At 46.2% G+C, this 25,290-nt stretch overlaps 1 protein-coding gene across 3 annotated transcripts in view; it reads left to right on the forward strand.

The window, feature by feature from the left end:
- Window positions 1-25,290, forward strand: part of LOC146805455 (granulocyte-macrophage colony-stimulating factor receptor subunit alpha-like) — a 409,263-nt gene that overhangs the window by 258,513 nt on the left and 125,460 nt on the right. For all 3 annotated transcript variants that reach the window (XM_085622687.1, XM_085622686.1, XM_085622685.1), the window contains one exon: window positions 16,090-16,223. In XM_085622687.1, the coding sequence (XP_085478813.1) occupies window positions 16,090-16,223 (134 nt within the window). The remainder of the gene's footprint in view (window positions 1-16,089; window positions 16,224-25,290) is intronic.

Genomic DNA, 25,290 nt, shown 5'->3' on the forward strand with positions numbered 1-25,290 from the left:
TCTCCCCCAGTCAAGAGATCTGGGTTAAATCCATCGTTCTTTTGCCCACTACACCACCCCAGTTTAGACATGGCCATATGCAAATCAGTCTTGACCCTGTGCCTCATGGGAACAGTCCAGCCCGAACTGCCAAGCCATGTCTTCCCTGGACCGGAATCAAGCATCCTAGGACCGGTTTCTGGCTATCAGCCATCATCAGCCAGGATAGCTTGACTCCAGTGGCGTAGTGAGCACGGGTCCCACGTCTGGGAATACCCATTCCACTTAGGGCGAAAAGCGTTACAACAAACAAATGATGGACGGAATGCTGACAATGCAGACATTCTCCCCCAGTCAAGAGATCTGGGTTAAATCCATCGTTCTTTTGCCCACTACACCACCCCAGTTTAGACATGGCCATATGCAAATCAGTCTTGACCCTGTGCCTCATGGGAACAGTCCAGCCCGAACTGCCAAGCCATGTCTTCCCTGGACCGGAATCAAGCATCCTAGGACCGGTTTCTGGCTATCAGCCGTCATCAGCCAGGATAGCTTGACTCCAGTGGTGTAGTGAGCACGGGTCCCACGTCTGGGAATACCCATTGTCAGCATTCCGTCCATCATTTGTTTGTTGTAACGCTTTTCGCCCTAAGTGGGATGGGTATTCCCAGACGTGGGACCCGTGCTCACTACGCCACTGGAGTCAAGCTATCCTGGCTGATGACGGCTGATAGCCAGAAACCGGTCCTAGGATGCTTGATTCCGGTCCAGGGAAGACATGGCTTGGCAGTTCGGGCTGGACTGTTCCCATGAGGCACAGGGTCAAGACTGATTTGCATATGGCCATGTCTAAACTGGGGTGGTGTAGTGGGCAAAAGAACGATGGATTTAACCCAGATCTCTTGACTGGGGGAGAATGTCTGCATTGTCAGCATTCCGTCCATCATTTGTTTGTTGTAACGCTTTTCGCCCTAAGTGGGATGGGTATTCCCAGACGTGGGACCCGTGCTCACTACGCCACTGGAGTCAAGCTATCCTGGCTGATGACGGCTGATAGCCAGAAACCGGTCCTAGGATGCTTGATTCCGGTCCAGGGAAGACATGGCTTGGCAGTTCGGGCTGGACTGTTCCCATGAGGCACAGGGTCAAGACTGATTTGCATATGGCCATGTCTAAACTGGGGTGGTGTAGTGGGCAAAAGAACGATGGATTTAACCCAGATCTCTTGACTGGGGGAGAATGTCTGCATTGTCAGCATTCCGTCCATCATTTGTTTGTTATAACGCTTTTCGCCCTAAGTGGGATGGGTATTCCCAGACGTGGGACCCGTGCTCACTACGCCACTGGAGTCAAGCTATCCTGGCTGATGACGGCTGATAGCCAGAAACCGGTCCTAGGATGCTTGGTTCCGGTCCAGGGAAGACATGGCTTGGCAGTTCGGGCTGGACTGTTCCCATGAGGCACAGGGTCAAGACTGATTTGCATATGGCCATGTCTAAACTGGGGTGGTGTAGTGGGCAAAAGAACGATGGATTTAACCCAGATCTCTTGACTGGGGGAGAATGTCTGCATTGTCAGCATTCCGTCCATCATTTGTTTGTTGTAACGCTTTTCGCCCTAAGTGGAATGGGTATTCCCAGACGTGGGACCCGTGCTCACTACGCCACTGGAGTCAAGCTATCCTGGCTGATGACGGCTGATAGCCAGAAACCGGTCCTAGGATGCTTGATTCCGGTCCAGGGAAGACATGGCTTGGCAGTTCGGGCTGGACTGTTCCCATGAGGCACAGGGTCAAGACTGATTTGCATATGGCCATGTCTAAACTGGGGTGGTGTAGTGGGCAAAAGAACGATGGATTTAACCCAGATCTCTTGACTGGGGGAGAATGTCTGCATTGTCAGCATTCCATCCATCATTTGTTTGTTGTAACGCTTTTCGCCCTAAGTGGGATGGGTATTCCCAGACGTGGGACCCGTGCTCACTACGCCACTGGAGTCAAGCTATCCTGGCTGATGACGGCTGATAGCCAGAAACCGGTCCTAGGATGCTTGATTCCGGTCCAGGGAAGACATGGCTTGGCAGTTCGGGCTGGACTGTTCCCATGAGGCACAGGGTCAAGACTGATTTGCATATGGCCATGTCTAAACTGGGGTGGTGTAGTGGGCAAAAGAACGATGGATTTAACCCAGATCTCTTGACTGGGGGAGAATGTCTGCATTGTCAGCATTCCGTCCATCATTTGTTTGTTGTAACGCGTGTGAATTGCAGGCCTGTAGCTGGTTTTTGCTGATTTTTGTATCCCGATTGGCCTCATCACAGATTTTTTTGCATTCGTGTTTCGCATTTTTTCTGCGTGGCGTTGATTTTAACGCGGTCAGTTGACGCGTTATCTGGAGACTATCGCATGGTACTGGTTAACACGGCGTAAATTTCCCGCAATGGACTGCGATGTTGAAGGTTGTGTTAAGTTACTTTTGCGATGGTTATCACACGTTCTGGAGAATATCCCCCCTTGTTGTTAAAGATATAGAAGATTACTTGGTTCTTGATACAAATGCCTTGGTATTAGCTGCGAATGTTAAAATGACGTTTTCTGAAGAAGTCATGCCTCCTTGGTGATCAGACATACGGAACTGCATTAGGTACTACAGCTTGATTACAGGAAGGACATACGTCAGGCCCCATGGACCACTAGTAATTACCTAGTTTACTACAATCTTCTAGGAAAGGGATTTTGGAAACCACCTAAGGCAATTCAGCCTGCCACAAAAAATTCTGACTCCAGTGACCTCTAATGACTATCTAAGGTAATGCACACTACTAGGACAAGATTTATTTTTCATTGCATGGATCTCCTGTGACAATCTAAGGAACTGCGGCCTGCTACAGAATAGAATGTGTGCCTGATTCCAGGGACAGTGTTTTGATTGATGAGTTGTATCCTTCTACTGCTAAGAACGTAGTTGTGAATGACAGCCCAAGGAAACGCACCCATTTTTTAAAAGGATTTTTGTCTGGCTCCAGGGAACCTTCTTCGGAAAATATGTGTTTCTGACTCCAGTGAACTAAGAGTGACCTAGGATACTGGAGCCTGCTACAGAAAAGTATTTGTGTCTGGCCCCACAAACTTCTATTAACTACCTAAGGTACTGCAGTCTGCTAGAGAAAGGACTTATGTCTTATTGGAGGGATATCTAGTAACCTGAACTGGTTCCATTTTCATTTGCAAGCCAGGCCTATTGGCTCTGGCAATGTTTTTTTTTATATAAACGAGGCCTATTGACTTTGCAAGTGCTTGTTTAAAGTGCAAATAGTGTATTTATTTTTAGGAATGCCTTTGATGTTAAATATTTGATTTTGTCTTTGCATTCTTTCCCCTTCATAAACCAATTTTCATTCATTTTTTATCTGCTTTGATTGTGAAGAATGAAAGGATGACGCAGCAGAAGGGGAAATCAAAGTAAAGTCAGATGCAAATGTAGCTAAAGATGAAGTAAATCAGAGTAGAGCAGCAGTAACGTGTTAGTCATTTAAAATTGTCACAGGCACGTTTTAGACCTGGCCTTTTCATCAAATCTTTACACTTTCCTTTTTAGATCTCACTTACAGATAGATTTTGCTGTCTATAGTTGACAGTTATTATTCTAATACCTTAACATATACTTAAAGTGAGCTTTGTTTCACCCCGATGAAACCATCTGCTTTTTTGTGTTGTTCCTCTCTCAGCCATCGTCTTGGAACATTGTCAATCAGATCTTATATCAGTATATATTGGCTAGCTCAACTCTTTCTATTAGCTTGTTCTGGGTCCTTCTACCTCCAATGGAGTGTACAAGGCACTATTTTCTCGTATGAAACTAATGTGGAAAGGTGCACCCGGAAAGAAGATGTAATTCATAACAATCCAAACAATGTTGCAAAATATCTGTTTTATTCTTCCTTTACTTTATTTCAGCCACAAAGAACATCCAGACATTGTGTTTTGTTAAAAAATACCTTTTTGAACTTCATCAGGGCTCATGTACCTTAGGATCAAGAAGTACATTTTTACTTTTGATAATAGAGTTTACTGTAAGATCTAGGACAGATGATTAGGATATCAGGTTTGTGGGTATTTATTCTCAATACCCTGTCTATGGAAAATGCACTTGGATAGAACACCAAATAAGAATAAGAGGGACGTGACCTTGTAGGACTTTACAGCCATCAAATAAATTACATGAAAACTTGACCATCAAAGAAAAAATTAACTTCTTGATCCTAAGATACATTAGCCCTGATGAAGTTCAAAAAAGGAATTTTTGAACAAAACGCGTTGGCTGAATGTTCTTTGTGGCTGAAATAAAGTAAAGGAAGAATGAAAGGGATATCTTGCAACATTTTTAGGTCCCGCCTACGCAGCGCACATGCGCTGCATAGGAGGGGACCTCTTGGAATCGATCTGCTTTCTTCCCCATAAATGTGCACGCTTTGCATTGCTTTCAATGACAACGCGTGCACGTTTGGCGTTTCTCGTGCGGGAGCGAGCATTGCCATCTGTTAGCAATTATCGCGCTCGCTCCCGCAAGGTAAACGCTGCGCGTCCCTGCTCTCGGCAACACTCCCCCCACCCCTCCCACTTGTTTACCGAGCGTCAGCGCGCCACGCCGAGAGTGAGACGCAGTTTTTTAACTTTCAGCACGAGGCGCGCATGCTTGTTTTTTAAAATGTTATTGAATAGTGCCTCACTTATCCCTCTCGGATATGTTTTAATACATTTTGGGAGGAAATTCTAGTAACATGTATGCATTGTTGTATACACCGCATATTTAAAGGAATTGGCGATGATTAGTTAAATTACCTTCATATTCACACTCCAAGCTTCGCTGTGTTGGGTGCTGCGTGAAGCAGAGCGCCCAAGGGTGCCTAAAGATGCATGTCTATCTCCTTCCGTGCACGCAGCTCAGTCTGAGCTCCACGTGGGTTCACGTGTTCCACCGGTTACCGCTAGGGGTGCCCAGGGCACAGTGTGGACGTGCAGCCGCGGTAAGCAGCTGAGCAGGGCAGCAGGCTCACACTTAAGCTCTGAGTGATGCTCTCAAATTGGAGGGGAGCTTCTTGCCGCTGCATCTGAAGGGATTGGCGTTGTTAGGGAAACGAGCTGATTCGGAGGTGTGTTTGCACGTGTGCGAGGAGGACGGGTGAGACTAGTCGAGATGTGTGACTGCTGGAAGTACTGCCAGAGCTGGGACGAAGGGATCAGAGAGAGCAGCGCATCCCGCACTCTGCCACTTTGGGAAAGGCTCCCCGGACGTGGACATGGATCCATTCGCGCACACCTTCAGGGGGCTTCTGGTGCTGCTCACTGCCCATGGCTGGAGCGCAGGGGTGGCAGGTAACACGTGTAAGTACCCGGATAAAACTTCCGCCCGTTTCAGTCTGCGCTGGAGATGACGCTGCTGTCCCTAATATAAGGAGCGCGCCTGAAAGGTGGTAGGATTAGAAACGCGCACCTGCTGAATTTGGTCCTGATATGTGATTTCCCGCCAGTAAAAATGCATCTCTCTGCACGGCAGCTTCCAGGCTGCCAGGTTCAGATAATGTGCATTATGAAAGTTAATGACTGCACGCTGCCGGCTGACAGTCTCGGGCCAGAGGGCTTCCTGTAAGAGAGCAGTAACTCTTGCTTCGTTCGTCAGCAGCACAGCGCCGGGCAAGGTGGTAGATTACTCAGAACAGCCCGCCATTGGGTTAGTTTTTAAGATATTGGTCACTTTTATGCTGGAATTGGAGCTCAGGCACTCACTGTGTCTGAAGGAAGCCGGCTCTGGCATGAGTGACTCACGGCACTGCAGTGTACCGGCAGAGGTGTCACACGGAGCACAGAGGCAGGCTGTCACATTGGTGCCATGGTGTTGTGTGTGTGTTTTTTTTTTTAGAAATAATTTAAACGGTGTTAAATGATAAGGAATGAAGCGTTGTACCCTGTACGCATAATGGGGAAATAACAGCAGGCTTGGAGAATGGGTGTTCCGCGACAAACTGCCCAAATAAAATTAATACTATGAATTGAACTTCTAGCATTCCTTATCTGTACATTGACCTCATACATAGTATTGTCACTATTACATGGATTCCTAGCCTTTCAAAAGTATTCTTGCAGGCCTTATTGACAGTGCCAATGCATACATAGCATACATATTATTATCTATATCAATCGATATATTGATTTCTAATAGTGTAGGTGTGACCGCGGCGTGTATAAACAAGTTGTATGTGCAAACGGTAAGGCGTTGCTTTCTTGCATGGAAAACTCAAAATCTGCATTCCAGGTTCGAGATTTGATTGTTCCGCATTCATCAAATACCGTATGAAGTACAGTAAAAAGCAAACGTTTGAAGGTGCCCGACGTGTCTTTATGCAGTGTTGAGTCAAGGCGATAGGTTCCACCACGAGTGCGAACATGCACCTACCGTTAAATGCAGCACTGAACCGCTGCACTGCCACCGCGAACCTTCACACACAGGCACCTCCCAGAAGCCCTGAAGAGAGCAGGGTGGGTGACTCAGTGCTTCTCGGAATGGGATGACATTCTCTCCCTCCCTGAGATGACACTGGGCCCTCCCTCCCTCCCTCCCTGAGATGACACTGGGCCCCTCTCCCAGGGATGAAGCTGCCCCCCGCACCCCTCGCCTCAGACTGCTGCTGTGCACAGAGGCGCCTGAAGATCACATCGGACTAGAGCTGGTGTGAGTGAGTGCCAGGCGGACACACGCTGATAACTAGCGATACTAACACGGCACCAGACCACCAGAGGTGGCTTTGTAACTGGAAATAAGGACCAACATGCATTGGCATAGCCAATAGGTCTCACCTTTGGGACCTTATAAGTGTTTAGCCATGCAACACTTGATGTTGTTGCACCAAGGATATTGTGCTGGATAGCTAAACACTTATAAGGTCCCAAAGGCGAGACCTATTGGCTATGCCAATGCTTGTTGGGATTGTTATGAATTACATCTTCTTTCCCGTTGTCCCTGTCCACATTGGTTTCATTTTGCTTTTGCTGGACAGTTGTACCAAACAACGACGGGTACCGAATAAGTAGTGCACGGACATAGCTTTTTTAAACTTGCATTGAGGATTGGCATCTGTGGGCCGCCGTTGTTTCATGCTCTTGGCTTTGGACTGTTTTCTCGTACTCAGTCACTCTTCTGTCTCTACTATCATGGGTACATTGGCTCCCCGTTCCTGATGCCACTCATTTGTGTGCTCCCCAATGCCTGCTTCCTCCAACTGTCATCAGCTACTAGTGTGGTGGGCGGCCATCTTTGAATAATGATAACAAACACCATTCCAAGATGGCAGTCCATGAGTCTGCATATGTGCGCTCACATGCAAAGCTAATTTGGAGTGCTTTTTGCTATACTTTGTAACAAAAAATGTACAAAGACACCCACCTGTGTTTGCACATACATGGCAGTTGTCTTTGAATGCATGTTGCCATAAATGACGGCATAAGAAAGCATCCGTTGGCAACGCCAATAGCTTTGCATCCTGAATCACAAATGAGACCTATTGACTTTGGCAATTATAGGCTTTGATAATTTTTTATATAAATAACATATCAATATCACATTCAGATCACATTTATGCGGCTCCACTGGGTTGGCTGTGATCGAAAAATGTATTATCATTTCCCTGATTCCATGTGGGACTGAGTCAATATTCATATTAATGCATAGTGCTTTTCGGACACACCGGCTTTAATGAAGCAGGAATGAAAAACACAGCTGATCATGTTCACTGGACAATCACAGAAAGAAAACCCCCTTCTACGTATGAGAATACCATAGCATGCATAATCCAAAATGAAGAACAGTGCTAGATTTATCGCCATCCCTGCAAGTGGGAGATTTAAAAACAAGCATTTGCAATGCAATCGGTCTTGCCTTTGGGACCTTATATGTATTTAGCTATGCAGCACATTAGCCTGGGGGCTGACACATCTACTGTTCTTTTTCATGAAGGGAAAGTAAGCACCAAACTGGTGACACACCAGGTATGGGAACACATAGAGAGAAATGTTGCCTTTCAGCGGGAAATGGTATAGTCCAAAGCTCTGTTTTTAATATAAAAATCAGGGCCTTCGGTGGTCATATCACTGAAAATACAAGATTTGAAAAAAATATTATTGTCTACGGGTGTTCGTGGAAGACAATTTCTATGGACTGGAATCTAGAGAATGCTAAAGTGATTCTGGTATTTTACTGACCTCTACTGGTCATTTTCTATCAACACAGTTAAATAGAGGCAGTTGAACAGAAAAAAAAGTCCCTAAGCGGGAGCAGACAAGTCCTAGGGTTCGTCTCCAGAGCCCACAAAGTACATACACATATAAGTATATACAAAAAGTATATACAAGAGGTCTCGAATGCTCGATCTAAAAAATAGGACTAGGTCACATTGTGGTTCTTCCTGTGTCATCATACCCCAAGGGACATCCCTACAAATCAGTTACCATAGTCAAGGACCGCCTCACCTCTTAAAAGCAAGGCTCACAGGCAAGTCTGCATCGGTGCTTAATTTGAGCCAGTAGTTGTAGGTGGGGTCCACTCGCAGTCATTTTGGGGACTTGCAATATTTTTCATAATCAGAATCTGGCCCAGTGAAAGAAAGGCAGAACGAAAAAAGAAAACTAGCACGACAGTGCCAGAGGGAAAAAAGCAGGGTTGAAAATGAACTGGCAAGAGTGAGAGAAGAGACATGCAGTGAGGGTGGCGAGTCATAAGGTGGTACGAAAACAAGGCAGCCTTGGCGTTCAGCAACTCCCACATTCAGCAGTACAGGCAGCAGGCTCCTAAATATAGCTGTGTCCACTCCCCTTGGGCATTTTTTTTTGTTACAAACTATGCACTGACTACATCCAAAACACAAAAAAATAGTTAAATACTGCTTCCTCCCAGGGAGACATTCTCTGCCAATGAGATGTATTGTTCATTTTCCTCCAAGAATAAGGGAGAATTGAAGAAGCGTCCGAAGTTCTGTTGGGATGGCTGCTTCTTCAAAAGAAGGGGAAAGAGAAGAGATGTTTCTTAAAGGTGCAGTGTACCACCTCTGCTAAGGCCACTCCTACAGCACGTGAAGAATTTACCCAACCTCCGTGGAGGCAGTAGCGTATCGAGGATGCCATTGGCCCTGACGCAAGCAAGGACAATGGTCCCTTTGACTGCTGATGGGGTAATAAGATACAGCAATTATATGTGTTCAGTGAGCCCCTCAGGGCTCTGAACCCTGGTGCCACTGCACCTTCTACACCAATGGTATCTACGCCCCTGCGTGTAGGGTGTCCCAAGATGTGGTTGTTAAGGGTGGTGCTTGATTAAATGCATCACCAGTGTGAAAAAAGGTGGAATAATAAAATCTAAAAGGGGAACTAGAAAAGGGTAGAGAGGGAAGGGCGGGGAGAGACACCAGATGAAGAGATGTTGATATTATTGTAAACACAGCGCTGAGGGTGTGCATGTCTCAATGCTGAGGTTGGTGTGCTCCAAAGCTTTCATTGGGACAGACTGGCTGCAGTCTCGGTTAGCGCCCATTGGCTTAATTAGACCAACATACAGGAGAGCAGTTCTCTGCAGTTGAAAGAAAAGCCTTGGACTGGAAACAGTGTCTTCAGTGACCTGGAGTGTGGCTGGCACTAATCGTTTCCACAAACGAGTTATGAGCGGGGCATTTGGACCCAATGATAGCTACATATCACACATATGCAGCCCCCTCCCTAAATTCAGGAATAAAATGCAACATAATAACTTCTGCGCTGCAATGTCGATAACTTATGAGAGTAAACACAAACGGCATTGTTGCAAGATAATTAATCTAATAATCGGCCATGGACGATATGAGCTACTAAAGAGGTGGTGCCCCTCGGTAGAGTCACTGCTGGGTACAGCCTGCTGGGACACGGCCCTCCCATCACTCGCCCGTCAAAGGCATGGGATGGTGACGGCGCTCGTCTGTGTGTGAAAGAGATCAAGTGAGTGCCAGGAGCGTGAGACTGAAAGAGAGAGAGAGAGAGAGGAACGAGCGAGAGAGAAGAGCAAGAATGAAAGAGAGAAAAGCGAGAAGAGCGAGAATGAAAGAGAGAAAGAGAAGAGTGAGAATGAAAGATGGAAAGAGTGAGAATGAAAGAGAGGAGAGCAAGAGAGAGAGAGAACAGCAAGAGAGAGAGAACAGCAAGACTGGAAGAGAGACAGAAATACGCGAGAAAGAGAGGGGGGCGCAAGACTTAAATAGGCGGATAGTGAACAGAACCACGAGTGAGAGAGAGCGCGAAAGAGACAAGAGAGTGAAAAGCAGCAAGGGAAACATCGAATGAGAAATATCGATGTGAGAGAGAAAACAAGAGTGAGACATGGAAATAGCTAGTGAATGCAACAAGAAAGAGGGGGAGGAAAGAAATTAATAAGAGGGGATGGCGCTACAGTCATGATTAAAGAGAAACGCATACTTGGAAACCAACTGCAAAACTGAGATTCCTCCGGCATGTGTCTGTCTCTCACTGTCATTTACAAAAGTTATTTTCTGTCGTCGTCCGAATCGTGCCCATCAATGTACTTCCACCTGAGCCCCTCAGATAACGAATACGTGTTATTAGCAAAAGAAACTAACAGGTGCCCATCTCCTGTGTTTTTCCATTCTCGCAGAACCCCACAAAATAGTTTCGCCATATCAGTAGCAGTGAAATCATCTGATGTAATTTCCTATTGATCATTTGAAGTTTCCGCCCTCATGCATATACCGAACGGCATGTGTGACCAGCAAAGACCCTGCCTGTCCCTGCAGCCCCGTCACAGACAGAGCAGTGTAAGTGCCTGGGACTCCCGGGACTCCCCAGACAATGGCCGGTGAGAAGGGCGGCCCTGAGAGGAGTCACAGAACGCCAACTGACAGCTCAGAGGCACCAGCAGCACATTCCGTTACACAACCAGCAATGCACGGGCCACGGCTGCGACTGAACAACACACGCTGCCCCCACAGCATGATTCAGCTATTTATCCAGTATTGAATGCACTGTGCAGCCCTCGAGGGGTGAGCTGTGAGCTACAGTGTGTCCTCGTGCTCGGTCACAGACCAGCTGAGCTTGTAACCAAACCAGCCTTTCTACGTGTGAACACAGGCAGTGACACAGTGCGCAAGGCACAGAGAGCGAGGGGGAGAGAGAGTGCAACATAATCTGTGTGTGTGTGTCTGTCAAGGAGACAGCGGGTGCGCAATAGTGAGAGGAAACAAGCGGTCGTAAGTGTCACGGCTGCATTGAAAGTGAAAGTGCGCTCAGCGCGCCAAATATATACAAAGTACGTTGCACGTAAAAAAAAATCAAGTCACATATAAAACAAGTATTTTCACCATTTACGCGATGCCGTACGCATGCGCGTCAAAAGTCTAGACAAACAGGAAGTGTTGTGTTTATATTGAGCGCGTTGTGCGCATTTTCGCTTTCAATGCTGCCGGGCAGCTGCTGTAAAATGTATATTTAAACGAAGGTGTGGGCTCCAGGGAGGCTCGAGGGAGGCGGAAGTGACGCACGCTGTCGCCCACATTGGAGGGACTACTTTAAAAACAAGCATTTGCAATGCAAAAGAACTCTCATTTACGCGAGTCCTATTGCATTTAAAACGGGAGTGGGGGCGGGCAAAAAGGCATGAACAGGAGTGCGGGGGTGCGTGGGATTGGCCCCAAAAGTCATGGACTGCAAAAGGGAAGGGGGTGAGCCCAGCAACAAAATTGTTTTTAAAGTAAAGGGGCTGATAGCCCTGGAAGGATACAAATCAGAACATGGCCGTCAGGAGGAGGGACTAACAAGCTAAAAGCCAATCAGAAGGCAGCATTTACAATCTAAGCCAATCCAAAGGATGGGCGGAGAGCGGGCGGAGCTTAAATGGAGCTTCCCCCACTATAGTGTATACTGCATGCCTTGCAAAGCGATGGCAGTGCTTTCGCACTGCAGCGCTAGGCGAGACCTAAAAACAAGAAGTATGGGAATGTGTTATCTCCCTTAATTTATATTGAAGCAGAAGCAAGTTTACGCCGCAAAAAGCTAAAAATATACTATTTTTGCCTTAAAACATCAGGAGTCTCCCACGTATGGAAGCTGTATCTATTAACAAACAAGCATTTGCAATGCAACAGGTCTCGCATTAGGTTGAGTTAGAGTTATTGGATTAGTATATTTGTGTTGTTTATTGGCGTTGTTTTGAGTTAGTTGGTATATAGTACATGAACTTATGCAGGTCAATTGTCGTTGTTCAATATTGTTTATTAGACATTTTGTCATAGCATATAAACAGTGGCAGGAGAGAGTGCAGGTGAAAGGGAACAGAATACGGTACTGTTGTGTGTCGAGACAAGAAAAGCGAAGAAAAGAAAAGTAAATACTATGTGGCAAAAAAGTAAACACTAAGGACTTAATAAAGAAAAAAAGGGAGTGAGCAATCAGGTGCAGGCAAAGGTGGAGTGCGTGCATATGTTTAGGTGGCAGGAGAGAGGGCAGAGGGACAAGCAGAAAGGGCAGGGCAAAGCAAGAAGATGAGTATAGGTAGGAGAACAGAGCGCAGGGCAAAGTAAATGGTAGGGCGAGGCAATAATATAAGGGTAGGTGGCAAGACAGAGTGCAAGGCAGAGGGATAAACACAGTGAGTGAAGAAAATGAGGCTAACTGTGAGGGCAGAGTGCAGAGCAGAGGGAAAGGCACAGGGAGTGAAGAAAATGAGGCTAACTGTGAGGGCAGAGTGCAGAGCAAAGCGAGAGGCACAGGGAGTGAAGAAAATGAGGCTAACTGTGAGGGCAGAGTGCAGAGCAGAGCGAGAGGCACAGGGAGTGAAAAGCATGAAGCTAAGTGGTACGACAGAGTGTAGGGCAGAGGGAGAGGGACGGTGAGTGAAAAACCTAAGGATAACTGTTAGGACATAGTGCGGAGCAAATGACGGTCACGATGAGGCAAGAACATGATATTAGGTGGCAGGACTGAGTGCGGGGCAGAGGGCCAGGGACGGCGAGGGGGGGAGAGGGGGCGAGTATGGAAGCAATGGGTGAACTGTCTTTTGAGTAGTGTTATAAATGTTCTTGGGAATTAGTGTGGAAAGTGCTGAAAAACGTGTGTCGCTTGTGCAAAGGGTGGATGAAATAATTAGTATTTAATGGCAAAATGAAAGGTGCATTAACGTATTGGCATAAGGCTAGTGCTGCTGCACAGGGTGATGTCCACTGACAAAAAGGTAATTCTAGCTTTGTGACTAGTATAAGATGGCTGTTGCTACAGTAATAGAATGCATTGTAAGATTATTTGTTGTATTGTTTTGGCACTGATGTTAAACGTTTCACAAGTTTTGTGGAAATGTCAAACAGGAAATGTAACTGGTAGATGCGCTAAAGGCGCCTTTTAGTCTTGCTGGTTGTAATGATCATTGAAGCCGTAAGGGAGGCCTAAAGGCGCAGCTTGAGGTACAGAAACCAAAAGAAGCGTGTTTTAGTGGCTAATTGAGAACACACAATAGAGGTTTTTCATCTGTCTGGGTCTGCCTGGCTATGCATGTCCATCTGCATCGACCCAGACAGATGAAAACCCTCGAGATATGTAACAAACCAGCACACATGAAGGAATTGCAATATTTAAGACGAATCATGCTGCCTACGACTATAAGCGACACAAACGCTTAATGTTTGATGTATTTCCGTTCCCATCTCATTCATGTGGTTAATGCACGCGAAGAGATGCAAGAACGCCCTCACTTTCCCAAATAAGATTCTGTGTGCATCGGTGCAGAAAACATCAGCGTTACCACATGGCCTGGACTGTTTTTGTTTACACCACATCCCTGAATGGCACGTTTGAAAAGTCCCTTTCCCTCCTCTTTTATTCCCGGGCAAATACAGAGCTGACATTTCGCTCCGTAAGGATGGTACCTTGCCAGGCATCGCACTGAAGCCAAAGGTGTCACCTCTTCAAAGTGAGGGAACATTTAATTGTCAAAGCCCCGCCGTGAACAAGCCATTTAGAGCCCTCCCCAATCCCACATACACAAGGCGTGAGCTTTTTAAAGCTCCCCAGCTACGCAAGTGTCTGAAAATAGACCCCAGGTGCCTTCTGAGCGACAATTACAACGCGGTAATCAACAGTGCCTGAGCCATTAATAACGGCTAGCGGATCTAGGCGCCCAAAGTGCCTTCGGCAGTCTTATGTTTTATCACTCATCATTTTGGCTGCACGCGCGCACATTTTCTTCCGGCCATATTTCTGAGCAAATGGTACACAAAACACTGTGCAAACTAGGGTTTGGAAAACAGCCAGTCCACGGCCATTGCCATCACTGCCTCGTACATGTGGCCCGTAAGAACACATTGGGGATTTTAGTAGTTGTTTAAAAACACATTCAGTTAAGAAACGTACCCATTCTAGGACGCACAGAAACGCCAGAGGCTCCTTCGCCGTTTTAAAAGACCCCCGATCCCACCCGCTTTGGAGGCGTGAAAAATAAAGCCAGCTTCTGAAGGACTAGCTGACATAAGTCAGACAATGGCATTACATGCTGAAGACATTGTGGTATATAACAGAGACATTGAGGGAAATCACACACAGAAAGCCTCGGCCCTTAAGAAATTTGGTACCACCTCTAGGATATACATTAAATTATCTAAATCGTGATTATTTCCACTGCACTGTAATGCCGTTCCGGCATGCCTGGATCGGAGTGGAAGCACAATCAATAGGGGAAGAGTCTCCTTCGGTTACCGGGAGAGTGGGATCTACGATTCTGACGGGCACCTCCTCGACGGGAATCTCAACACAACAGAATCCACCCTCAGGGCATAATGTAGACGCGGCTCAAAGTAATCACGCACAGCTGTGCAGAAAATATTAAAGGCACACGGCCTCTCGTTTCCACCTCCTTGCTTAACGAGTGGGAGGGGTCATGGCGACTGGCTGTGTAACAACAAGGGTAGGCGGCTGGAGCAGCAGAGCCGGCGGGGCTCCCTGTACATACTGGCTGGAAGACCTCAGCCTACAGAGAACAAGGAGCGAGGGGTGCGAACCAGGCGCCATGAAAAAAAAAAACAAAGTAGTGCCTACATTAAAAGATGCCGCCCTGCAGCGCAAGTAAACAGTAGTCCATCGATGCTGCTTCCTGGCAGAAACGAACAAAACGGAAATGACGTGACGGACCACCAGCCAACAAAGAGCACGTTAAGAAGAGCAATCACAGATTTAACCAATGGTAAGTGGCTAAGCAAAGAGAAATGCAATGGGCGGAGTTTGACTAGTAAAGCTAATTACTTGATGCCTCGTAGAGGCAGCGCATGCGCTGCTCTATACGAGACCTAAAAATGTAATCTCTGCTGTGGTACCACAGAGATCTATGGATGTGTCCACCTCCTGTGTTGCCAATGTTTGAAAAATATTACAGCAAGAAAGGAGATTTACTTGTTCGGAGGCCATAATAAAATCAGTGGTGTTACTCAATGCCTGCACAATGGTAACCCTAGCAGGGCAGTCCCTCCAGCACATCAACACCAGTCAAAAAGCACTCTACCATCCAAGAGCATTCGACTCTCTAACCACCCCTTACAAATACATATCCAACACCCTTTACCAAACAACCCTCCAGTCAAAGTACTACCACCCTACAGCACTGCACTGCCAAACAAGCTGTCACTGCTAGCCCAAGTCACTTCACTTCCACCCCACACATCAATGCACAACCTCAGCACTGCACTACCACACCGCTCTACTGCTCTTCCCACCCATAGCACACAGCCCTCTATTAACATTTCACTGGTTCCTTTTACACATTACAGTTAGTTACACGTTTACACCTTGATATATGTGTCTTACTTTAAATGGGTGTTTCCGATGTCAATTGTTAAACAATAAATTGCACATCTGCTCTCGCAGAAATAGATTCAATATTACTGATTCTTGTAAATGATAGTTGCCAATTTATTGGAACAACTGTATGTGATTATTCACTAAAAGAGAAAACGTATGCAGCGTTGAAAATTATGCATGTGCCCTTTACAGTTAAAAAAAGGATGAAATGGTTTCTAACCAAACACATCTAATATCTTTTTCAGAGATACTAAACCCTCCATCCAACATTACAGTGGATGTTAATGAACAGAACCTGGTGGTGCGGTGGGAAAAACCTCGAACAAGTTATTATGCTGAAGATCACTGCTTTAAATATGAGATTTCCATAATGGAAAAGGTAAAAGTGAAATACAATCTAATTTTGCACAACTGTTGTAGGGTTCACGTTTTACCTCTGATGAATAGTTATCTGGACATGTTCAGAGTAAATAGTCATGTCATGTTAAATTGTGAAATGGCCCAGTCTGAGCAATGCATTTTTGTCGGATATTGTGCTGTCTTTCTGGAGAGATCAGAATTTTCAGTTCTCTGAATGAACTGCGTGCTTCTTTATGACTATTTTCCTGTGGTTTGAAAGTGAAGTTCTTGGACTGAGAAGTAAGACTGGGCTTCGCACTTTCCACAACATCGAAGGCCGGCCTGCCTCATTTAGAGATGAGTGGACCTCAAGTATGTCAGTGAATGAGCCTACTCCAGCTCCGCCGCTGACATACTCCTCCGACGGTCGAAGGTCCGACAGAATATGGACCTTCGAGGGTTCACATATAACACTGTCCACCTGATTTAGAGTGGATGGTATTTTTGCTGTTCGGCATCACCAGGTAAAATCGGGCGGCGAGGGACAGGAAAAGGTAAAAAAGAAATTATTACAGGCCACACAATGGGCCCCAAATCCCATAGTGTGGGTACCATTCGTTTTATGTTCCCAAAAACAGTGCTTTAAGAGTTTGCTTTTGGAAAAGAAACCTAAACGTTGTAAAAGTTGATAGCCGTCATGTTGATTTGGTTGAAAAGTTTTGTTTTTACATATATTTAAGTTGTCATCTTAAGTTTCATGCTTATTTGTGTGTGTTGTACATATATTTATAATGTTTTATTTATTTGTTTATTTTAAGTATTTTTGCATTGATATTTAGGTTTTTACATTTATACATCTTTTGTGTTGAGAATTAAAATGTTACTTTTTATAATTCATGTATATTTATTTTCATTAATTAATATATTCTGACTGATATGATTTTAAAGCTTAATAACTTTAAAAAAATATTTATAATGTTTATGATATTTTAGGATTGTGAATAGGAAAAGTGATTTTTTAAAGTCTTAAACTTTTTGTGCTGCTGGTCAGTTTGGATTGACAATGTTAATTGTCATCCCTCTAAAGTTCGACATTTTCCTTACTGTTGCTTAGGTTGGGATGGGAATAGTAAGTCCAGCCCTTTCCCTACTGTGCTTGGTTTGGAGTAGAAATAGTAAATCAGGCCCCTCCAAAACCGAGCACTTTTGCTACTCTTTCTCAGGTTGGATTGGGAACAGTACATTTAATTCTTATTGATGTACATGTTTTCATTTAAATTCGATTTTCATTGGGGTTATACTATATGTTTTTTATTTACATGTATTTTTATTGACTATTAGATTGGAGTTCGCATTTTAACTACTGTTCCCTTGTATTTAGGCTGCATCTAATTATATTAAAGTCTGTTGGATTTTATTTATAGTCATATTTGTAAATAGTTTTATTTTCATCATCATAATTAAAATCTTTATTCTGCAAATAATGCCATAAAAGCTCACATAAATACAGTTCAGTAAAAAATATTTAAGATCAATAGAAAGGTCTTTAAAACATCAATAAAAATACCATTTATGGGGGGGCGAAGCCTGGCGATCCAACATGGCGGACACGCCTTAGCGAGGTTCCCGTAGCCCTTACAGAATCCTCCATTAATCCTGTCCCATCAGCCCGTCTTTTATTAAATAAGACTCTGTGGTTCCTTGTGCTGTCCCACTGCAGCCATTTGGAGGTTCCCACAGATGAGCGACATACGGCCGGCTGCTGCGGTGCGCCTGTGAACTGCGGGGCTCCGGTGTGGCGAGGACGACAAGCTGAAGTGGGAGATGCCTTGCTGGAGGGACCTGGCACTCGCCCGGCAGGTGGTCGAGGTGTCGCCCTGTGCCCAAGAGGCAAGGCTATCTGCTGTGGCATCTGGAGACGCGGGGCTTCGCCCCCCATTAATACCTCTACTGGGGTCTCGGTGGGCGTGTCGGGCCACCCTAGGACCTGCATAGCACTGGGCAGTGAACCCACTCTCCCCTGGCCGCTGCTCAGGGTGCCGGGGCATAGACTGCGGTGTGATTGCAGCCTGGGCACCCCCGGTGTGGTAGTTGGGGCTGCACTCTATGACCTGAGGGTGAAGCTATCCGCTGCATTGTTGGTGCCGCGGGGCTGCGGCCTACCTTGGGGTCTTCCACCGAGGTTACAGCGGCCGTCTTGGGCCACGGCACAATGGACGCGGGCCGCCCTGAAGCCTGCATTGCGGTGGGCGACAAAGGTGATTCCTCCCGGTCGCTGCTTCACGGTGAGTGGGCCCACGGATGGGATAGCCCTGAATACTGTTGACCCTTTAGGCCTCGACGGCCGTGTCGGGCTGCGGTGCCCCCATCCTGTGTACTGCATGGTCTAGGGGGTTCTGGAGGGAGCCCTGCCTGGGACTCTGATGCTGGCCTAGCAGCTAATTGATCGAAGGCTGGTGTAGAGGTGTACTGTGTACCCCTTCCCCTGGCTGCCTCTTCGCAGCATCACATCAATGTGGGGTGTGGCTGCGTTGCTAGTACTCGGTGCCCTGCCCGGCCGGTGGGACCCCTTGTGGAGGATGAAACCTGGGCCTCTGTAGAGCTGAACCACCCTAGAGCTATCCTTTGATAACCCATGGCTGTACTTCTTCTTTTTTTTTCTTAATCTTTTTATTAACATAGCTCAACAGACCATACATTACAATAAGCATTTCCATAATTTCACAGAAAGCTGTACCTCTTGATCCGCTCAGGGAGATCAGGCACCAATCATGCCTGACAATGCTGAACTGCTTGCAACGATCACACATTCCTGCGAAATACTTGAGGCCAAGATCGGCGCTGTGGGCTCGGATTTTATGTTGCTCCCACAAGATCTTAGAAACACGGTGCAACGCAGTACTGAGTCGGAGTCTCGGATCTCAACGGTGAAAGACACAGTGAATACCCTTCAGAAAAAAACTATCTACCCTTGAGACACTCACGAAAGGCCTAGTGAAGCGTGGAGAAGTTGCAGAGGGACATGCTCGCAGAAACAACCTCCATTTTGTGGGATTCCCCAAGGGCTGCGAGCATAGGAGTGCGGAGGACTTCCTCACCAAATGGCTCACAGACTGGCCTCCGCCCCATGCATTGTCTCCATGCTTTATAATCGAACGTGCACACAGGGCGCTACTGCAGAAGCCACCACCCAGTGCCCGTCCTAGGCCAATTATAGCTAGACTCCTCACTTATAAGAATAGAGACACTTTCCTACAACAGGCCAGGCTAAAGGCATCCCGCACTTACACCTCTCATCACATTATGATTTTCCCGGACTATAGCAAGCTGGTCCAACAGTCCTATGTAGAGGCCAAGGCCTGCCTCAGTGGCCTCAAGATCCAATACTTCCTGCCATTCCCGGACCGCTTGAGGGTGTCCTACCAATCACAGACACACTTTTTTGAGACACCGGAGGAGGTGTTTTACTGGATGGATGAAGTTGTGAAGCCTAAGCCCCATACTCCACCCAGGATTGATTCAGACTCCTCACCTGGAGGGCCCAGCTGTGAATTCCCCAGGACCACGGATAAGCAACGCTGCCGATCGCACTACAAAAAAGGATCCAAAGCCCGCAGCAAATCCCGTAGGCGCTTGACAGATGACCAGCCGGAGCCAGCAGCATCCTAACCAATATCCTGCAGAGATCGGCATAGATACTTACCAATCTAGATGGAAAAAACACTGGGGCTACTTATGTACATATATTCCCTTGCTGTTTGGACACTTTCATCTGCAAGGGACTTTCATCTGGGATCAATTGGATGAGAGCTGATTCTACCCCCCGTTGGGGGCGGGACGCTCATCATGCCGCGATAGATGCTTCAATGTTCATGAGGTATTGGGGAGGGAGGGAGGGCTGGGGGGTTTATGGGAAGTTCTTGTTTGATTTCAGTGCCATGACCATCCACTACATACATATTTCCGGGTAGACCAGGTCACCCATGTAATCAGGCCACCCCATCCTATGCTGTGTATACACCCCTCCCTCCCTTGCCTGGAACCCTGTGGAGCGCTTGACAACGCTTTGGACGGGGATCCCACCTGGTCTGATGATAGCCAGGGAGACTGGAATGATTTACTATGCCCTATAGGAGATAGATGGCGCAGCGTGGGGCGACTGATTGAAATGAGAGAGTCGAGACTACTGTCATTGACACGGGATGGGGTGGGTCAACACCTGAAGGAGACTACACCCTGCAGAGCACAAATATATATATTTCTCTGGAGTGCATGAGTCCTTCTCGTGCCTAGATTTAGATACATTTCTCTACTTAACTTTAAAGTGTATATCTATTTTAATTTTATATTACTATTTCGCATCTCATAATTGTTTGTTTTTTATTATTTAGGACATTTAATTGTAGTAATGTGTGGTATATTTTTGATTGTAGCAATCTATTAATTATAATGGATAATAATAAAAAATATATTATATGTTCATATATATATTTTTATAACATGTAAATTATTATTATTATTTTTTTTATTTATTTTTATTTAACATTCATCGACAATAAAGTTGTGCGATACAGAGGATGCAAAAAAAGGAAAACTGCAGTATTGGAAAATACAGCGTGCAATAGTTTGGTACTATGGTGCACAATAAAGTCAATTACGGTGTGGGGGGATCCTCGTGATCAATGCTACGTGAAGGGTTACAAATTTCACCTCCGTAGGAATTCCACAGGCTCCAAATACAGGACCATTTTCGGGGACATCCCCGGGCAATGTAAACAGTCTTTTCCCTAAACATGCACCAGTCAAGGTACCTCTCCCAAGCCTCTAGAGAGGGTGGATGTGCAGCTCCCCACAATTGTGCAATATTCCTCTTTGCCACCATTAATCCTAATGTGACCCATTGTGTGTGACAGCTATTTAGATCAGTGGGCTCACAAATATTTAGGATGCATCAACGTGCTTCTGGGCGGAGAGTTGTCGTGAGCACTTCGCTCAGTACCTCATGTATTTGTCGCCAATAGAGTTGAATGTGTTCGCATCCCCATAATATGTGCATCAGTGTGCCTATCTGGCCACACCCTCTCCTGCATTCTCCTCCCTCCACTCTCCCCATTTGTACCAGACAGGGCCCTGTCAGGTATACTCTGTGGAGAATTTTGAGCTGTACTAGATGGAGTGTAGCCGAAATCGCCACAACTCTGGGTGAGAAGCCCACTTCTTGTCACTCCTCGTCATCCAGCTCAATGCCATCTCTGACCCATTTGTCCCGCAGGGCCTGTAGGGGATCCTCCATATTATTTATCAGTTTTTTGTATGTTACGTAAATAATTTTTTCAGGCAGATGACCATCGAGTAGTCTGTCTTCCAGCAGTGAGGAGTTAGGGGGAGAAGTGCCTCTAGCGATGTGTTATTGAAGTGCATGCCGGACCTGTAGGTATCTCAAGCGCTCTCATTCTTCTAATGTGTGCTGTTGCTGCAGAGATGCAAATGTATTTATGTCGCCTTTCTCCCATATATCTTTTATTTGTGAAATCCCAATTAAGTCCCACTTGTCAAACCCCTTTGACTTCCACAGGCCACCCAGCCTTTCGGAGTCCCACAGTGGGGTTGCCAGCGTCAGTTCCTGTCCCCAGCCAAGAGCTTTAGTAGCAGTGTGCCAACTATGAACAGAGTGTTTGGTGGGGCCTGTCAATGGGTACTGATTGGGCTTGGAGTATAGTGCCCTGTTGTAGTTCCCACCTGGTAAAAGCCAACTGTCCATGAAATACCCTGGGTCGTCAGGTCGTCCGTATGTAGCGTGATTAATGGCTGCAAGCTGTGCTGCCCAGCAATATTTTTTAATATCAGGAAGGCTGATTCCCCCATCGTAGCAGTTTAGTGTGAGCTTGTTTAACGCAATGCGGGGTTTACCGTCCCATAGCAATTCCCTCTGAAGGCCTTCAATGTCTCTAAAGTAGGTCATCGGGACAATATCCATCGAGTTTTGCAAAGCGTATAAAAACCGGGGTAGCGACATCATTTTGAAGAGCGCTGCTCTACCTAATAATGAAAGAGGAAGCGCCCTACAACTGGCAATATCACATTTAAGCATCTGCAGAGGCGGGAGGAGGTTACGGGTGAAGCGAAGTACAGGATGCAGGGAGATAAAAAAAAACAGGTATTTAAAGGCTGTCTGGCTAGTCTGGATTGGGTAGTTTCGTGGCGGTGAGGGGGGAACCCCATTGAGGACGTATAAGAGGGATTTACCCCAGTTTATGGAGAACCCTGAGTATCTACCAAATATTGCTAGAATGTCCAGGACTGCCGCCAACGATTTTCTAGGGGAGGCCAGGTACAGTAGAATATCATCCGCGTATAGCGAGATGCGGTCCTCCCAGTCTGGTGACCAGCGCAGACCCAGCACCACTGGGTCCCTCCGGATTCAAGCCGTCAGTGGTTCCAAGGCCAGGGCAAACAGGAGGGGGGAAAGGGGACAACCCTGGCGGGTACCTCAACTCAGAGTAAACGTGTCAGAGTTTTTATTATTTACCACAACTCGCACCATGGGCTCCGAATATAGGAGGCGCACCCACTGAACAAAACCGGGACCAAATCCCAGTTTGGCGAGTACTGCTAATAGGTATGGCCACTCAACAGTATCAAAGGCGATAGTCGCATCCAGTGACACCACTATTGCCGGTTCTTCAATGGTGCGCACCCTACCCAAGACCCCGTGAAGTCTGCGCAGGTTTAGGGCTGTGTTGCGGTGCAGCATAAAGCCTGACTGATCAGGGTGAACTAGGCTCCCAATAATCTAAATTAGCCGATTGGCAAGGAGCTTTGCCAGGATTTTAGGTTCCACGTTTAATAATGAGATCGGTCTGTAGGAAGCACAGTCAGTCCTGGGATTTACATTGTAATGTTTGGTGTCCTGTATGGTGAATCCTTCATCTTCTGCTGTGTATACACCCCTCCCTCCCTTGCCTGGAACCCTGTGGAGCGCTTGACAACGCTTTGGATGGGGATCCCACCTGGCCTGATGATAGCCAGGGAGACTGGAATGATTTCCTATGCCCTATAGGAGATAGATGGCGCAGCGTGGGGCGACTGATTGAAATGAGCGAGTCGAGACTACTGTCATTGACGCAGGGGATGGGGTGGGTCAACACCTGAAGGAGACTACACCCTGCAGAACACAAATACATATATTTCTCTGGAGTGCATGAGTCCTTCTCCTGCCTAGATTTAGATAAATTTTTCTACTTCACTTTAAAGTGTATATCTATTTCAATTTTATATTTATATTTCACATCTCATAATTGTTTGTTTTTTATTATTTAGCACATTTAATTGTAGTGATGTGTGGTATATTTTTAATTGTAGCAATCTAATAATTATAATGGATAATAATAAAAAATATATTATATGTTCATATATATATTTTTATCACGTAAATTATTATTACTATTTTTTTTAATTATTTTTATTTAACATTCATCGACAATAGAGTTGTGCAATACAGAGGATGCAAAAAAAGGAAAACTGCAGTAATGGAAAATACAGCGTGCAACAGTTTGGTACTATGGTGCACAATAAAGTCAATTACGGTGTGGGGGGATCCTCGTGATCAATGCTACGTGAAGGGTTACAAATTTCACCTCCGTAGGAATTCCACAGGCTCCAAATTGAGGACCATTTTCGGGGACATCCCCGGGCAATGTAAACAGTCTTTTCCCTAAGCATGAACCAGTCAAGGTCCCTCTCCCAAGCCTCTAGAGAGGGCGGATGTGCAGCTCCCCACAATTGTGCAATATTCCTCTTTGCCACCATTAATCCTAATGTGACCCATTGTGTGTGACAGCTATTTAGATCAGTGGGCTCACAAATATTTAGGAGGCATCAACGTGCTTCTGGGCGGAGAGTTGTCGTGAGCACTTCGCTCAGTACCTTATGTATTTGTCGCCAATAGGGTTGAATGTGTTCGCATCCCCATAATATGTGCATCAGTGTGCCTATCTGGCCACACCCTCTCCTGCATTCTCCTCCCTCCACTCTCCCCATTTATACCAGACAGGGCCCTGTCAAGTATACTCTGTGGACAATTTTGAGCTGTACTAGATGGAGTGTAGCCGAAATCGCCACAACTCTGGGTGAGGAGACCGCTTCTTGCCACTCCTCGTCATCCAGCTCAATGCCATCTCTGACCCATTTGTCCCGCAGGGCCTGTAGGGGATCCTCCATATTATTTATCAGTTTTTTGTATGTTACGTAAATAATTTTTTCAGGCAGATGACCATCGAGTAGTCTGTCTTCCAGCAGTGAGGAGTTAGGGGGAGAAGTGCCTCTAGCGATGTGTTATTGAAGTGCATGCCGGACCTGTAGGTATCTAAAGCGCTCTGATTCTTCTAATGTGTGCTGTTGCTGCAGAGATGCAAATGTATTTATGTCGCCTTTCTCCCATATATCTTTTATTTCTGAAATCCCAATTAAGTCCCACTTGTCAAACCCCTTTGACTTCCACAGGCCACCCAGCCTTTCGGAGTCCCACAGTGGGGTTGCCAGCGTCAGTTCCTGTCCCCAGCCAAGAGCTTTAGTAGCAGTGTGCCAACTATGAACAGAGTGTTTGGTGGGGCCTGTCAATGGGTACTGATTGGGCTTGGAGTATAGTGCCCTGTTGTAGTTCCCACCTGGTAAAAGCCAACTGTCCATGAAATACCCTGGGTCGTCAGGTCGTCCGTATGTACCGTGATTAATGGCTGCAAGCTGTGCTGCCCAGCAATATTTTTTAATATCAGGAAGGCTGATTCCCCCATCGTAGCAGTTTAGTGTGAGCTTGTTTAACGCAATGCGGGGTTTACCGTCCCATAGCAATTCCCTCTGAAGGCCTTCAATGTCTCTAAAGTAGGTCATCGGGACAATATCCATCGAGTTTTGCAAAGCGTATAAAAACCGGGGTAGCGACATCATTTTGAAGAGCGCTGCTCTACCTAATAATGAAAGAGGAAGCGCCCTACAACTGGCAATATCACATTTAAGCATCTGCAGAGGCGGGAGGAGGTTACGGGTGAAGCGAAGTACAGGATGCAGGGAGATAAAAAAAAACAGGTATTTAAAGGCTGTCTGGCTAG

The sequence above is a fragment of the Triturus cristatus genome, chromosome 8 (assembly GCF_964204655.1).
Source record: "Triturus cristatus chromosome 8, aTriCri1.1, whole genome shotgun sequence".
NCBI lineage: Eukaryota > Metazoa > Chordata > Amphibia > Caudata > Salamandridae > Triturus > Triturus cristatus.